The 11,761-nt window shown below is 37.7% G+C and overlaps 1 protein-coding gene across 1 annotated transcript; it reads left to right on the top strand.

The window, feature by feature from the left end:
• The first annotated feature begins 1,189 nt into the window (after positions 1 to 1,189).
• gpr161a (G protein-coupled receptor 161a) lies at positions 1,190 to 10,060 on the top strand. The gene is made up of 6 exons (XM_056233000.1): positions 1,190 to 1,519; positions 2,401 to 2,809; positions 3,970 to 4,688; positions 4,778 to 4,885; positions 6,459 to 6,578; positions 8,745 to 10,060. The coding sequence occupies exons 2-6, from the start codon at positions 2,448 to 2,450 to the stop codon at positions 9,020 to 9,022; spliced, it is 1,587 nt and encodes a 528-aa protein (XP_056088975.1). The 5' UTR covers positions 1,190 to 1,519; positions 2,401 to 2,447; the 3' UTR covers positions 9,023 to 10,060.
• The last annotated feature ends 1,701 nt before the right edge of the window (positions 10,061 to 11,761 follow it).

The following is an 11,761-nucleotide window of genomic DNA, read 5'->3' as shown; positions in this document are numbered from 1 at the left end:
ATCTATGTTATGAAACTTAATTAATTTTCAGATTTCTCACTCAAAGCAAATAAAACATTTTGTTTAAATTTGTATTCATACATTTAGCCTATTCACAGAATGTCAGCACATGAGCAGTATACTTCTTAGGGGCCACAATATGATTTAAAGTTATTTAATTTCTGTGATTTCACCCTTTAATTTTATTTACTTTTTATTTATTTGATGTGGTATGCATTTCAATAGGCAGGCCTATGCCTTGGCAATATTGTAAATGTTAACAAGCATGGCAATAAAGTTTTGTTGCTGTCAAATATATATAGAAAAATGGCCTCCCCATGAACTGTACTCATCCAGAGTGAGTAGATGGGCTGGCAAAATCATTCTGGACCGCTCACACACAGGCCACTTCCTCTTAGAACTTTTGCCGTCTGGTCAGCGCTCCAGAGTACTGAACACCAGAACAGCAGGCATAGGAACAGTTTCTTACCTAAGGCAATCCATCTCATGAACAGTTAATGCTCCAACTTGGCAATAAACATGCAATACACAACACTATTTATATACATTTGTTTATTTAACACACCATACTTATTTGCATTTCCTTGCATTTACATAACTATACACATATAACGTCTATTGTCTATTTTTGTATATTGTGGGGTTTTCTTTTTGTGCATTGTTATTTCCTGTTTACTTATTCTATTTTTATTCTTTTTGTTATCTTGTCCTGCCACTGTCATTCTATTTGTGCTGTGGAAGCTTCTGTCACCAAAACAAATTCCTTATGTGTAAACAACATACCTGGGAATAAAGCTCTTTCTGATAGATAGATAGATAGATAGATAGATAGATAGATAGATAGATAGATAGATAGATAGATAGATAGATAGATAGATAGATAGATAGATAGATAGATAGATAGATAGATAGATAGATAGATAGATAGATAGATAGATAGATAGATAGATAACTTTACTTGAGATACTACATCTAGACAGGAGAATATATCCTGAGTTTAATTGAGTGTTAAATTGTAGGCTACTTGTATTATTCTACTTGGCTGTGCTTGAGATTGAACATGTTTAGATATTTTTAGTGGAAAAAAGACATAAATATCGATTGAACAAAATAATGTGTAGTGTATATAGATATTATACCCAATGAGAAGACAGTAGAGCACATTGTGTGGTCGGTGACCCTCTGGACGGTCTGCCGTCGGAGGGAACTTTTCAAGACGAGGGTTTTCGACGCCATTGTGACGTCAGCAGCGCCTCTTTATTCACCGCCGACCACAACAGCCGCAACAAATGAACATCCCTTAATGGTTTGATACTTTGTAATTGCGTTGAAACTTCGAGCATGCGTCTCCGAAAAGCTTTTTTGTTCCGCGTGAGCGTGAGAAAACCCAGCATCTTTCAGGAGGGGATAACGTTTTGGGGATTAAAGTTAGAAGTCGCCGCTCACTAACAAAGCCAGCCGGAGAAAGTTACCAACCAGCACTGCACTATAGCGGGATATCGCCTGGCCTGGGGAGCTGGTACGTTATCCATGCATCTATAATTTCATTGGGATAAACTATGCATTTTGAATCTAAAGAATCAGGAGCACATTTTTTGAGCAATGCAAAATATCGCTGTTGTTGGAAATTTGAGAATGAAATCTGCTCGCGCTTCACTCTCTCAGCTAGCTGATCACATTGCTGTGCTGTGATTGTTCATTGAATGGGCATCATGGTGAACGATTTATTGAAGAGCCATGACAGATCCACATGCAGTGGCCCCAAACGCATTAAGATACTTAAGTCACACTTAAACTGTAAAAAACTTAAATATATGTTATGGTTTGATATTTTGTTTTCTAATGCAGTGATTATTGCAATGTGTCCAACTATTTATTTGTTTATTTGATGTTGTTGTCATTGTTTTTTATATGGATTTTACATATAGTACACAAATTATGCAAAATTGTGTGCATATAGCTGAATAAATGTGATGTTCTCTGAATTCTTCTCAGCTCAGTTATATAATCATTTCTCATTATCTTAAATCTAATTATTTTAAACTTATTGTTATTTTTTGTCAGCCATCTGCTGGAAGCTGCTTACCTGATGTAAATATTGCATATTTTTGTGTGCATATAGTTGAATAAATGTGACTCTTACATGCTGTGATTCTGGTAGGAGTCTTAAAATCTGAGATCAAATGGTCTCTGAATTCTTCACAGCACAGCTCAGTTCTTAACAAAAAGCACATTGTGAGAGTGTGCGTAATCCACATTTGTACAATGTTTTGTACAATTTAAATCAGCTTGCGTTGTAAAGCTTTACACAGTACACCCTTGAATTAACCCACCATACCAGATTATTTCTCAAGTTCCAGACAGCTTTAACCAGACTGCTTTTTCTCTCATATGTTGTAGTTTGTCAACATGTCTGTCCAGTCCCGGGTAGCCAGCAGCCTCCCATAATGAACAGCTCTAAGAATGGGACAGCGGTGGCCAACTCCACTAATGGCCTGGTCGACGGTGGGCTCGTGGTCTTGGAGTCTGTCTCTATCATCATCATAGCCATATTGGCATGTCTGGGGAATCTGGTCATTGTGGTGACGCTATATAAGAAGCCCTACTTGCTGACACCCAGTAACAAGTTTGTCTTCAGCCTGACTTTGTCTAATTTGCTGCTGTCTGTTCTAACGCTCCCCTTCGTTGCGGCCAGCTCTGTGCGTCGGGATTGGATGTTTGGGGTGGTGTGGTGCAACTTCACAGCACTCCTCCATCTACTTGTCAGCTCGTCTAGCATGCTTACACTGGGAGCCATCGCCATTGACAGGTCAGTCGTTTTGTGTTGTTATATCCTGTAGTTTGAGGAATCATTGGGTATAAGGGCCAATAAAAGTGTTCATGATAAAGAAAAGGAACGAACTTTGGTTACATATGGTTTCAAGGAAAATGTAATGACTCTAAAAAAGGCCTTCTTGTGGTGTAACCATCATGTAAAAAGTTATAACATATCTTCCTTACACCTTATACATGTGAGTGTACAGAATTTTACATCATCTGTTAGGCTAAACATTATTATATATACACTTTTTTTTTTTTAAATGTGAAAATATTTCTCAGCATAAAAGTATTTTTACAAATATCATGATTAATACATAGGCCTAAATATAATTAATTTTGAAAGTAACTCCACATGGCATTTTACAGCTTGAACCATGTCATTAAAATTTCTAATTATTTGATATTTTAAAAGATTAATTGACCTTGACACAAGGTCATAAGGGTTTGCAGGGGTCCTCTCTATGATATAATTCCCTGTTTTATGTTTGTTTCAGCATGGTGGTGTTAGTTAGATTTGGTTGGTATTAAATATTAATGAGCACTTTTGTTTTTCATTTCTTCCAAAGAAATAATAATAAAAGATTTTGCCGAACTACTTAATAATATTTTTGACATTATACGGCAGAAATCAAACACAGAAATTCATTACAGAAGTTAAAAACATGCTCATTCAAGTCATTGTATTTATGAATTACATTTTTAATGTATTTTTTAATAAATAAATTGTACAGATTGAAACAAAAAAATTATGGAATGCTATTGACCCATAAGTAAATACATATGAATGTTCAATATTATTATAAAATCTCTAATTCAAGTTAATTTAAGAACAGTTCTTGGCAAAACATGCTTTTTGACTGCTGTAGTCAATGATCATAATGTAATTCTTTAATTCTGCAGTTCACTGTGACACTGAAGTCTAGTCTTGCTTGAACAGTTCCTCTGTTTTTAAGAACAAGATACACATTGAAAAATATCAGACCTATTCAAATCTCAAATCCTCGTGCCCATCTGAGAAACTTAAACACCATACTTTATTTCTGGCAGTTTGAGAGTCTTAGAGAAAGACCCCCTTGTCGTTTCATTGGCTAGTCATGTGTATCTCATGAGGAACTGATTGAATTGTATCTGTTTTATTTCAATGTCTAGGTACTATGCCGTATTATATCCCATGATCTACCCCATGAAAATCACGGGAAACCGAGCTGTGCTCGTTATTGTTTACGTGTGGCTCCACTCCCTGGTCGGATGCCTTCCACCGCTTTTCGGTTGGTCCGCTTTCGAGTTTGACCGCTTCAAGTGGACCTGCACGGTGGCTTGGCACAAGGAGATCAGCTATACCGCCTTCTGGGTTACGTGGTGCTGCCTTCTTCCACTAGTGGCCATGCTGGTCTGCTATGGCGTCATCTTCCGTGTGGCCCGCATCAAAGCTCGCAAGGTTTACTGCGGTAGCGTTGTGGTGGCTCAGGAGGAGTCCAGCTCTCAGAAGAACGGCCGCAAAAACTCCAATACGTCCACATCTTCTAGTGGTAGCCGCAAGAGCCTGATCTACTCTGGGAGCCAATGCAAGGCGTTCGTCACCATTCTGGTGGTGCTTGGGACGTTTCTGACAACTTGGGGTCCATATGTGGTAGTTATCAGCACCGAAGCACTGTGGGGTAAATACAGTGTTTCTCCACAGATGGAGACTCTAGTATCCTGGCTGTCCTTTACCAGTGCCGTGTGCCTTCCACTTATTTATGGGCTGTGGAACAAGACGGTACGTAAGGAGCTGTTGGGCATGTGCTACGGCGACCGCTACTACAGAGAGTCTTTTGTTATTCGGCACCGCACCTCTCGTCTCTTTAGCATCTCTAACCGGATAACGGGTGAGCCTGCTACTGTTATCTTTATTTCCTGGGGTTCTTCATAACCTAATGTTTGGATGAGATGTCTGAGAGTCTTTGTTGTTTAACAGATCTGGGGATGTCTCCTCACCTGACGGCCATGTTAGTGGGTGGTGGGCAGGTTGTGGGCCGTGGCAGCAGCACGGGAGACACTGGCTTCAGCTATACACAAGACTCAGGTAGACCTTCTACTGTTGATCACACATGGGACAAAAAGCTTTTAAAGGAATAGTTCATCCTGAAATTAAAGTTCTGTCATAATTAATGCACCCTCGTGTTCCAAACCTGTATGACTTTCTTCTGTGGAACAAAAAAGAAGGTATTAAGCTAAATGTTCTGGGCGCTTTTTTTCTCATAGAATAAAAGTAAATGGAGGCAATTGCTTTCAGTTTCAAAAAAGCATGCAAGCACCGTAAAAAATAGTCCATGTTACTCATGCTGTGTTTCAAGTCATCTGAAGCCATACTAGATACATTTTCTGTAAGGAAAAGGCCAAAATTCATGTTGCCATTCACTGAAAATCTTCTCTTCTGCTGTAGCTCTTGAATCTCATTCACACTTCTGCATAAACTGACATATTACATTCAGCCACATGCTGGTATACAACAAATACAGTGAGACAATAGAGAACTAGCGCAACACATCGCACCACTTTTGAATATATGGAAACCGAATCAGATTTGAGAGCTACAACAAACTGGAAGGTTTTCATTGAATAGCAACTTAAATTCCAGTCTGTTCATCACACAAAATCAAATGGCTTTAGATGACTTGGATAACAGATGAATGGTAGACTACATTTATGATACTTTAACGATTCTTTTTGGTCATTTTTGGAACTCAGCACCATCCATCACCTTTGAATTCCATTGTATGGAAATGAGCCGCACAAATTTTATGCATAATATCTCATTTTTCCTTTTCCATGAAAGATTTTAAAATGGATTGAAAAAGTACATTGAAAAAACTGTTAATTTGAGTAAACTGTTTTTAAAGAAGTTTGTGAAGTTTATGAAAGGTTAAATACCTTTTTGGTTTTGTGATGATATCCTTTTTTTTGTATGGATCCACAATATACAGTAGTCAACATTTGAAGTGGATCAAAACCTTTCATCGAAGTTATACATGAATTTTGAACAATACCTGTTCTTGATCCACTTTTTTGGTGACTTGAAACTTTTGTTCCACTTCAAATTGTCTGATATTAGAGAATTGTTTTTGTTTATTTTGTCAGAATCAGCCAATATTGTATAATCATTTATGCATGATATTTTTACATCTAGATTACCTTTGTCTTCATCTAATGGTTATGTTACTCTTTAAAAACAGTTCAATGTAATTCAAACTGCAAAACTTTATTTTATTTTTAAATTGTTATATATATATATATATATATATATATATATATATATATATATATATATAATGGAATCTAATATTAATTTCATAATTTATCAGTATCAGCCAGAATTTTGATATCGCTGCATCCTTACCTCTTTGAGTACTAGAAAACCAAACAGCAGCAACCTCCACAGCTCTGAGCAGTCAGCAGAGGTGGTTTGTTGGCCTGCAGACTACTGTTATCAGGGTGTGCCATTTGAGGAAACACAGGGCCCATGAGTATCGCATAACAGACAGACGGCGATGCTCAGCGGCTCTCCCACAGTGTCCAGACTGGTGTGGGTGGGTGGTGGTGAGCAGTGTTAAAACTGATATTTGATTGAAAGATGCCTGCTGTGATTAACCCGCTAGCTACAGACGTCATGCTGTTGGACAGCTACACCTCAGAGCCCTCCCACTCAGCCCTCTGTGTTGCCAATAAGAGAAGAAGTTCTGTCACATTCGAGGACCAAGTGGATCAGATTCCTAAAGGTATCTATCATGGTGTTATTTTACATCTGACTAATCAGTACAAAGTACAAAACCAAGCACATGGAAAGCAGATCCTTGTGAACGGTTGTAGTTTACAAAATTTTAATTGGCACCAATACAATTGGGTTTATTCTGAATGGGGTCTGTAAGATTTTTTTAAAAATGTTTTTGAAAGTCTCTTATGCTCACCAAGGCTGCATTTATTTGATCAAAATACTGCTTAAAAGATCTGTTTTCTATTTTAAAATGTAGATTATTCCTGTGATGCGATGCCAAATTGGACTTTTCAGCATCATTGCTCCAGTGTCACATGATCCTTCAGAAATCTTTCTAATGTGCTTATTTGGTGCTCAAGAAACATTTCTTATCATTATCAATGATGAAAATGGTTGTTTTAGAAATTTTGTGGAAAGTGATACATTTCCTCAGGATTCTTTAATGAATAGAAAGTTCAAAAGAACAGCATTTATTTTAAATATAATGTGTTTACATATTTCTTATTTTTATACAATAACAATGTAAAAGTATTTTCTGAGTTTTGATCAATTAATGCATCCTTGGTGAATAAAGGTATTAATTTATTTTAAAAATATTATTGACCCAAGCTTTTGAACAGTATTGTGTGTATATTTAAGTGTTAGTGGTGCACGATTAATCGAATCGCAATCGTAATCGCGATGTCAAACCTATGCGATTATATAACGCAAAATGCCGCGATTTTATATGAACACAGCATCTCTTCTTTTTTGTCATCCTTTGACTAGTGTTACATGATCCCGCTCTTATTCGTGCAAATGGCTTAAAACCATTTTGCACGACAAGAAGTCAAAAGAGCGCGCTGCCTGTGAATGTCCTGAATGTGACTCACAGAAAAACGCGCGCTAGTATAATCAAAGTCCTTTTAGGGTCTCTGGGATAATGCGCATGCACAGACCGCGTGCCAGAATACAGTTCTCTTTCGAGCTTGAACGAACAATAACACACACAATTATGCCAAAATGTCGTTTTGTCGATTATCTTCATAACATAAGAGCAGTCTTATGATGGACAAAAAGAGTTGTGCTTGTGAGAGAATGAGGCGCGTGAGAGATCCGCGTCTCGGCAACGGCTGCTCTTAAAGGGCCAGCAGCGAATAAAGCGTTCCGTCAGTAAAGTTAATCAAAGAACAAAGGGAACAGAAAATTACTCACTGCTCTTGACTAAAGAAGTTTTGTGGGTTTAATAAGGATTAGTCTATATATAATTTATAATTTATGCAGCGCAGACTGTTTGATAACTTTATTCAATTTCTGTATATAAATCTGTATATAAATCCTCAATCCTACCTGTTAAGACAGGAAGGGCACAGGTAAATATGGCATTTATTATGGGTTTATGTGAGGATTGTTTGAATTTCACTTAATTTAAAAGCTGTTATTATTTTTTAAGCCTAATAAATATTTTAAAAGTTTATAGCTTTCAATTGTATTGATGGAATCACTGTAATGTTGGATGGCTATAATTAACGTTTAAAATGTGGGGGGTGTCGTCATTTTTATCCAGACATCAATGGTTTATTGATCATTATAGGTGTTATCAATCATTTAGTTGTTGTTGCTAGTTTGAGTTGAGAAATACACATTAATACACAGAATGATCACTAATCTGTGTGTGCATTTTACTTTAGAACCGAGCAAGTTGACTCATGAAACCATTTGTTTATTATATCGCTATCGCAATCGCAATATTGACCTCATTAATCGCAATATGACATTTTCCCCAAATCGTGCAGCCCTAATAAGTGTTCATACACACCGTTTAGAAAGTACAGTCATAGGACTTTATACGTGTTTACTTGAGACTAATGCAATTAAGCACTTTGCAAAGTTATATCCAGTCTGTGGACTGTTATGTCCATGTTAATCCATTAAAATGGGTTGTTTTCACCGGATACATTTATGCAAAATAATGTTTGTGCATACTTGGTTTAACTGTTTAGAACTAGTCCCACCTCAAAAGTTTGAATTCAACAACTTTCATCTCAAATTTGTATGCAGAAGAAACTTCCATTGTAAAGACACTAGTATACATGTCATTTTCACAAACTGACAGAAACATTAGTTAATTAACAAAGCAGCATCTGAAAGTGTCAGATATTTTAATTGTCTTCCATTTCTTTTTCTCAAGGTGACCCCTCAATAGAACAAGTGACAGCAGACATCCATAACTCTTTGGACAGCTTTGCGTCCTCTCTGGCTAAGGCTATAGAGAATGATGCCAAGCTACAACTCTTTGGGGAATGGACTCAAATTCCCACAAGTCTGTTTACAGTACGAAACACACAGAGAGCTCCCCGTTACCTGGATGGACAGAGACTCAGGATGGAAAGCATCGATGAAGGAATAGTTAAAGATGATGATGAGGACGAGGAGCATGAGGAAAAAATAGGTGACAGTTCCATGTAGTTCTTTCACTCAGTGAACCACTTAAACAACCAGAACCTTGTGTAATCTTTAGCTTTTAAAGGTACAGAACATTCAACAAACACATTGGCAAATGTTTACAAATATACAGTGGTTTATGTGTAATTTACATACTAGGTAACAAACTTATACTTGATTATTTTAGAAGCAACTGCTGCTACTTGCCTTGGTGAGACCAAAGACCTAGAATGATGGCTGTACCTGCAAGGTATCAGGTACTAGAAGCCCCACTGTCACTCACCAGAATAAGTTGTTTTTGTAACATACAAGATATTGTAAAATCATGTACAGCCCTCATATATTGTCAGGTATTTTGCCTCTTTTGGGTATGTATTAAGTTTACTCTTTTCTTACAAGGAAACTGTAACCACTCTGTTTTATATGTACTGACTATTTGTAAGAATGAATATCCTAGAGAAAGTTTTCTCTCAACTTTTCAAGTTCATTATTAATATATTCAATTATTTTTTTAGTGCCACAAGGTTTAAAGAAAATATACCAAATCTTTTGGGGGTTATATCGATGTGGACAAAGAAAAATAACCTATTTTCAGGCCCTTACAGTGAAAGGGCCTGTATTTTTTCAGGCATTGAATTGACATTGAAGAATCATGTAAAGGACAGGAAGATTCTGGGCATAATGTATGGTAGAATATCTCTTAAAATGCATATTATTTTATCCATAGTTTCCGGTGGAAAATCTGATTAAAATGCTTTGGCTGAATGTAATGGTGTGAGAAAGCAAGAACAATATAGTTGCTTTGTCTACAGAGTCATTAGTCGATGGTACAATTGCACTTGAAGATTTTACGTTTGATCAGTGACTGATCACATTTGTGTTTTCACTCCTACCTTGTTCGGTTAGTATACTCTGAAAATGTGTTTTAAAATAAGGATAAATCATTCCTGTGGAATCTTCTTTTTTTGCATTGTGCCAGTCATTTACATTAGTGGTCAGAATTATTTGCACCCCTGGTAAATATGATCAAAGATGGCTGTCAAAATAAATCTGTTTATCCTTTTGATGTTTCGTTCAAAAAATTTGACAATCTAACCTTTCATTGAAGTAAAAGAATTAAGTGTGGGTAAAATAACATGAAATAAATGCTTTTCTCCAAAACACGTTGGCAATAATTTGTCACTCTTTTATTGAATGCTTTTTGCAAATATAACAGCTCTGAGTTTTCTCCTATAATGCCTGATGAGTTTGGAGAACACCTAACAAGAGATCAGAGACCATTCCTCCATACAGAATCTCTCCAGATCCTTCAGATTCCCAGATCCATGTTGGTGCTTTTCTTCAGTTCACCCCACTCATTTTCTATAGGGTTCAATTCAGGGACTGGGATGACCATGGCAGAAACATTTTGTGTTCAGTGACAAATATTTTGTGTTGATTTTGATGTTTGTTTTGGATCATTGTCTAATGGAAGATCCAACCACGGCCCATTATAAGATTTCTAGCAGAGGCAGTCAGGTTTTGATTTTTTTTAATCTGTTGGTATTTGATAGAATCCATGAAACCATGCATCTAAACAAGATGTACAGGACGTCCAGCAAAAAAAATAGGCCAACAACATTAAAGATCCAGCGGTATATACACTCACCGGCCACTTTATTAGGTACACCTGTCCAACTGCTCGTTAACACTTAATTTCTAAGCAGCCAATCACATGGCGGCAACTCAGTGCATTTAGGCATGTAGACATGGTCAAGACAATCTCCTGCAGTTCAAACCGAGCATCAGTATGGGGAAGAAAGGTGATTTGAGTGACTTTGAACGTGGCATGATTGTTGGTGCCAGAAGGGCTGGTCTGAGTATTTCAGAAACTGCTAATCTACTGGGATTTTCACGCACAACCATCTCTAGGGTTTACAGAGAATGGTCCGAAAAAGAAAAAACATCCAGTGAGCGGCAGTTCTGTGGGCGGAAATGCCTTGTTGATGCCAGAGGTCAGAGGAGAATGGCCAGACTGGTTCGAGCTGAAAGAAGGGCAACAGTGACTGAAATAACCACTCGTTACAACCGAGGTATGCAGCAAAGCATTTGTGAAGCCACAACACGCACAACCTTGAGGCGGATGGGCAACAACAGCAGAAGACTCCACCGGGTACCACTCATCTCCACTACAAATAGGAAAAAGAGGCTACAATTTGCAAGAGCTCACCAAAATTGAACAGTTGAAGACTGGAAAAATGTTGCCTGGTCTGATGAGTCTCGATTTCTGTTGAGACATTCAGATGTTAGAGTCAGAATTTGGCGTAAACAGAATGAGAACATGGAACCATCATGCCTTGTTACCACTGTGCAGGCTGGTGGTGGTGGTGTAATGGTGTGGGGGATGTTTTCCTGGCACACTTTAGGCCCCTTAGTGCCAATTGGGCATCGTTTAAATGCCACGGCCTACCTGAGCATTGTTTCTGACCATGTCCATCCCTTTATGGCCACCATGTACCCATCCTCTGATGGCTACTTCTACCATGTCACAAAGCTCTAATCATTTCAAATTGGTTTCTTGAACATGACAATGAGTTCACTGTACTAAAATGGCCTCCACAGTCACCAGATCTCAACCCAATAGAGCATCTTTGGGATGTGGTGGAACGGGAGATTCGCATCATGGATGTGCAGCCGACAAATCTGCGGCAACTGTGTGATGCCATCATGTCAATATGGACCAAACTCCCTGAGGAATGCTTCCAGCACCTTGTTGAATCTATG

Source organism: Rhinichthys klamathensis, unplaced genomic scaffold (genome assembly GCF_029890125.1).
Source record: "Rhinichthys klamathensis goyatoka isolate OS25496 unplaced genomic scaffold, OSU_Roscu_1.1 h1tg000358l_1, whole genome shotgun sequence".
NCBI classification, from domain to species: Eukaryota; Metazoa; Chordata; class Actinopteri; order Cypriniformes; family Leuciscidae; genus Rhinichthys; species Rhinichthys klamathensis.
The sequence above is the reverse complement of the archived record's forward strand: the minus strand, read 5'-3'. Positions and strand labels throughout refer to the sequence as shown.

What these genes read in the sequence shown, in the direction of transcription:
- gpr161a (XM_056233000.1), top strand. Translation starts at nt 2,448, where the DNA reads ATGAACAGCTCTAAGAATGGGACAGCGGTGGCCAACTCCACTAATGGC. An exon ending in CATCTCTAACCGGATAACGG is followed by an intron (nt 4,689 to 4,777) that starts GTGAGCCTGCTA and finishes GTTGTTTAACAG; the next exon opens with ATCTGGGGATGTCTCCTCAC. An exon ending in CAGCTATACACAAGACTCAG is followed by an intron (nt 4,886 to 6,458) that starts GTAGACCTTCTA and finishes TTAACCCGCTAG; the next exon opens with CTACAGACGTCATGCTGTTG.